This window comes from Nestor notabilis, unplaced genomic scaffold (genome assembly GCF_000696875.1).
Source record: "Nestor notabilis isolate BGI_N333 unplaced genomic scaffold, ASM69687v1 scaffold22687, whole genome shotgun sequence".
NCBI classification, from domain to species: domain Eukaryota; kingdom Metazoa; phylum Chordata; class Aves; order Psittaciformes; family Psittacidae; genus Nestor; species Nestor notabilis.
In genome coordinates this window covers 1-3667 of record NW_009938103.1, presented here as the reverse complement: position 1 = coordinate 3667, position 3667 = coordinate 1, and the positions used below count along the sequence as shown (strand labels likewise).

The window sequence follows — 3667 nt, the reverse complement described above, 5'->3', positions numbered from 1 at the left end:
CGTTTAAACAGTGCTCACCACAGGATCCACACTAGCAGATACTGATGACCAACCTCTAAAACACATGCTGCGTTAAGGACAAGTGTCTTTCAATGCCAACACATCTTTCCATTGAATTGGAAAACTTGATTTACATAGCAAAGGACTGTGCTCAAGGGTGAGGCTCTTGCCCTTGTTTTTCATCTCCCCCCACTATTTCCATAAATTCCATGGATAGTTTGGAGAACTGAGGGAGGAATTGAGAGTCTCTTTGTTTTGAATTATACCCAATTCCCAAGTCTCCTCTGTGCCTGAAGTCAATTTTTTTCTGGGTAAAATACTGAAGTCTCATCACACGCGAGCTCCTGAGGAGAGGGTAAAGCTTGGCTTGTAGCTATCTTATGCCTAATTCAAAATTACTACAGGAACCTTCTTAGTCACAAGCTTCAAGGCAGACAACAGACCATACCCTGAACTCCAGTTCACACACCCCCTTGACTTCAGCAGAATCAAAGTAGTGCCAGGAAGGAATTTGGACCATAGGTTTATAAAACTATTCTTTTACACAGTTGACTCCAGAAGCTTCACCAGTTGGTATGGGGACAGTGTGATGTAAAACCTGATGATCCCATCCAACTGTAGTGAGCAAGGCATTGTCTGAAGGAGACCACGATAAGCCTTTCACAAAGTCTTGATGAGAACGGTTTCTGAACCTGGAAAACATGAACACTCCATCAGCCATAAAGCATTGTCACTAAGAGGTTTAGGGGCTTGTGCAGTGCCTAACTGCTAGTTTGGTAGGATGATGCTCCCCTATTTAAGGAGTATTTTCATCTTCCACCCAGCATATGCATAAATAATTAACTTAAGGAGAAGTTACCGAGACAAATAGCCGCAGTAATGAATAACTTCTGTCTAGTACTTACACCTCTGAGAGGTCTGAGTCGAGAACAGCTACTGAACAGTCTTCACTGATTGAAGCCAGTAAGGGTGAACTAGAGGAGAGAGATGAGACCAGTGTTAGAACAAGCAAATACAAGAAAGCTTCTTAGGGATAGACTTGTGAAGAGCACACTACTTAGGGTGCTAAATCTTACAAAGTCTCTTCATCATCACATGGCAAGTTGTCAGCACACTAAGCAAGAATATTAGCATCAGAAAGCAAGTAATCCTTCAAGCAGTGGTGACTGTAATTAGAAAGATGCCCAGGGTGAGTGGGTCAGTAATTCTGACTGCTGCAGAAGTGTTCTCATGTATGTTGACACTGGTCTTTTCAAAAGCCAAGAACGCTGTTTGGTTACTTTGTTCTTCACTATTGATTTCTCAATAGAAAGACAAAAGCTAGTGCTCCCATAGGTTTTAATCTAAAAACAAACAAGGCTCTCAAGTCTATGCAGTCACACATTCTATGCCAGTATATCAGACTGTACCTATGTGTAGAAAACGCAAACCCTGTGATATTTCGGGCATGCACAGTGGAGCTGAGGGCAGAATCAGGATTCTTTGTGTCTACTAGTGCAACTGTTCCATTTTCATCACCTTCAAGAGAGGAAAAGAGAACGAAGTTATTAGCAAAATTGTCATGTGGAAAGAAAGCCCTTGATTTGTCTGGTGAAAGTCAAATAAGATCACTTCTTACCCAGAGCAAAGATGTCACTTTTGTGTGGATGCCACATGACTGAGGTAGGGAGGTGATTACAGGCACTGCAAACTGAGAGGAAATAAATTGGGATGAGTGTGAAAAGAGCCAATACAAAGATATTCCTACACTATCTCATTTAGCACTGCTACCGCACTAAGACAAATATACTTTAAAGCTTACTGCACTTCTGTGGTGTTAGATCTCCTTAGGTTCTAATAGGCTTTTCTACACAAATGTCAGATTGCAAGATTTGAAGTTAGACATAGTGAAGTCAGGCATGAAATGACTTATTTCTTCTAACAAAAACTCATACACAAAGCAGTGGCTGCGTACAGAAACATACCAATTCGAGTAGCTGGTTTGGGGCATCTGGTGTCCCAGAGTAAAGTTCTGCTGTCCTATAAATCCAAAGTGAATGAGAAAGTTTTTACAACCTCTTTGTGGCAGGGGGGAGGCATAAACTCAGATTCACTGCAGAACTGCTACTGACCCACGTTCCAAACCACACCACCTCTTCCTTTGTGTTAAAAGGATGCTGCCATTAACTGTATGTTAGCTCCTTCAGTCATCCCCAGGAGCTCCCATATTTTAATATAAACCTGTAGAAATCAGCTTGATGAGCTGATTGCCAACTCATTGAGTAGAACACTGAAATGACACAGGTATGCAGCTTGTAACACAATAGGTGGTTTCTCGGGAAGTGCATTTAACTGTACCTAACTGAAGTTAAATCTTACTTTTACCAGGTAGACTTAGACAGAGAGTGAGCTTTACCTCAGCACAGGACAGGAACATGGTGTCCTTACCAGGACAGGACGCCACACATGTCACCGCATCGGAGTGAGCTACCAAAACCACAAAAGAATAAAGAGCCTCAAAGATTGCATCCAGCTTTCCCACATACTCCCAAGGACCTCTGAAGGCACAGCAGTACGATAAAGAACAGTTCATACCTAAACACAGGGTAACTTCTGCTCAGCAACAGCCAAGTGCTTCCTACCAAACTGACGAGCTGCCAAATCCCACCTGAGCTGCTACAGCAGGGTCCCTGTAAGCTACGTAAGCTTGAGGAAGCCCCCTCAGACAAAAGGTGAGTTTGAAAGTAGGGAGAGGATCAAACAAAGCACAGTTTTCTCTGCTGTCACTAGACAGCACAATACCACTTCCTCAGAGATCAGCATCTGGAATGAGCTATTCAAACTAAATACAGGTTAGATCACACCCCATCATAAGCAGGTGGAAGAAAGATTTTGGTACAGAACAAATATTGTAAAATATGCTTAGAGATGCAAAGCAAACTAAGCCTTACAGTGTTCATTCTATGGGGAAAACGAACAACAGAGGAAGAAATAAAGCTGTGCCAGAGACGTCACAGACTGGCAAACATTAGATCACAGCCCCAAGTGAGGTTTGGCAGGTGGGAGACAGCAGGAGGAAGCTCAGCCTGCAGTGACCAGCGTGATGGGGCCAGCGCGGCACTCACCTCTGTAGGAGTGCAGCACCGTCTGCTGCGGGAGGTCCCAGACCTTCACGCTGTGGACAAGAGCAAGTGGTAAGCACCCAGCACTGGCCCCTGGCACAGGGCAGGCGGGCTGGGGACACTCACCAGAAGTCCCTGCCACCGCTGACAACCTGGGTGCTGTTGGCCAGGACGGCCACCGTCATAACGATGTCATCGTGCTCGTATTTACAGAACTTGTTGACGATGAGGGTTTCCTTCTCATCCAGCTCCCAGAGCTCCACGGCGCCTATGGCGAGGTACCCCCATCAGCGAGAGGGGAACCACCTCAGCTTGGGGGGGGTGGGTCCCACGGGGATCCCTGTTGCTTACCGGATGCGGAGGCCCCCAGGATGCCCCTGTCAGCCACCCAGCACAGGTCGGCGACACCCGCTTCCGTCTGGACGCCAGCGGTGCAGAAACCCTCGCTGGGGGCACGGCGCGGGTCGGCGAACACCCAGAGGGAGCCGGCCCAGCAGCGCCCGTTCAGTCCCGAGGCGCCCAGTAACAGGGCCCCGTCTGGAGGAGAGGCAAAAGACGTGAGAAAG

General features: G+C 46.4%; 1 protein-coding gene across 1 annotated transcript; it reads right to left on the bottom strand.

The window, feature by feature from the left end:
* Positions 1-284: 284 nt before the first annotated feature.
* On the bottom strand, positions 285-3654 carry WDR77 (WD repeat domain 77; the record flags this gene model as incomplete). The annotated part of the gene is made up of 9 exons (XM_010019167.1): positions 285-692; positions 906-974; positions 1410-1518; positions 1619-1690; positions 1965-2019; positions 2396-2466; positions 3105-3154; positions 3228-3369; positions 3453-3654. Coding segments are annotated over 9 exons (930 nt in total), but the record flags the coding sequence as incomplete, so codon positions are not given.
* Positions 3655-3667: the final 13 nt, after the last annotated feature.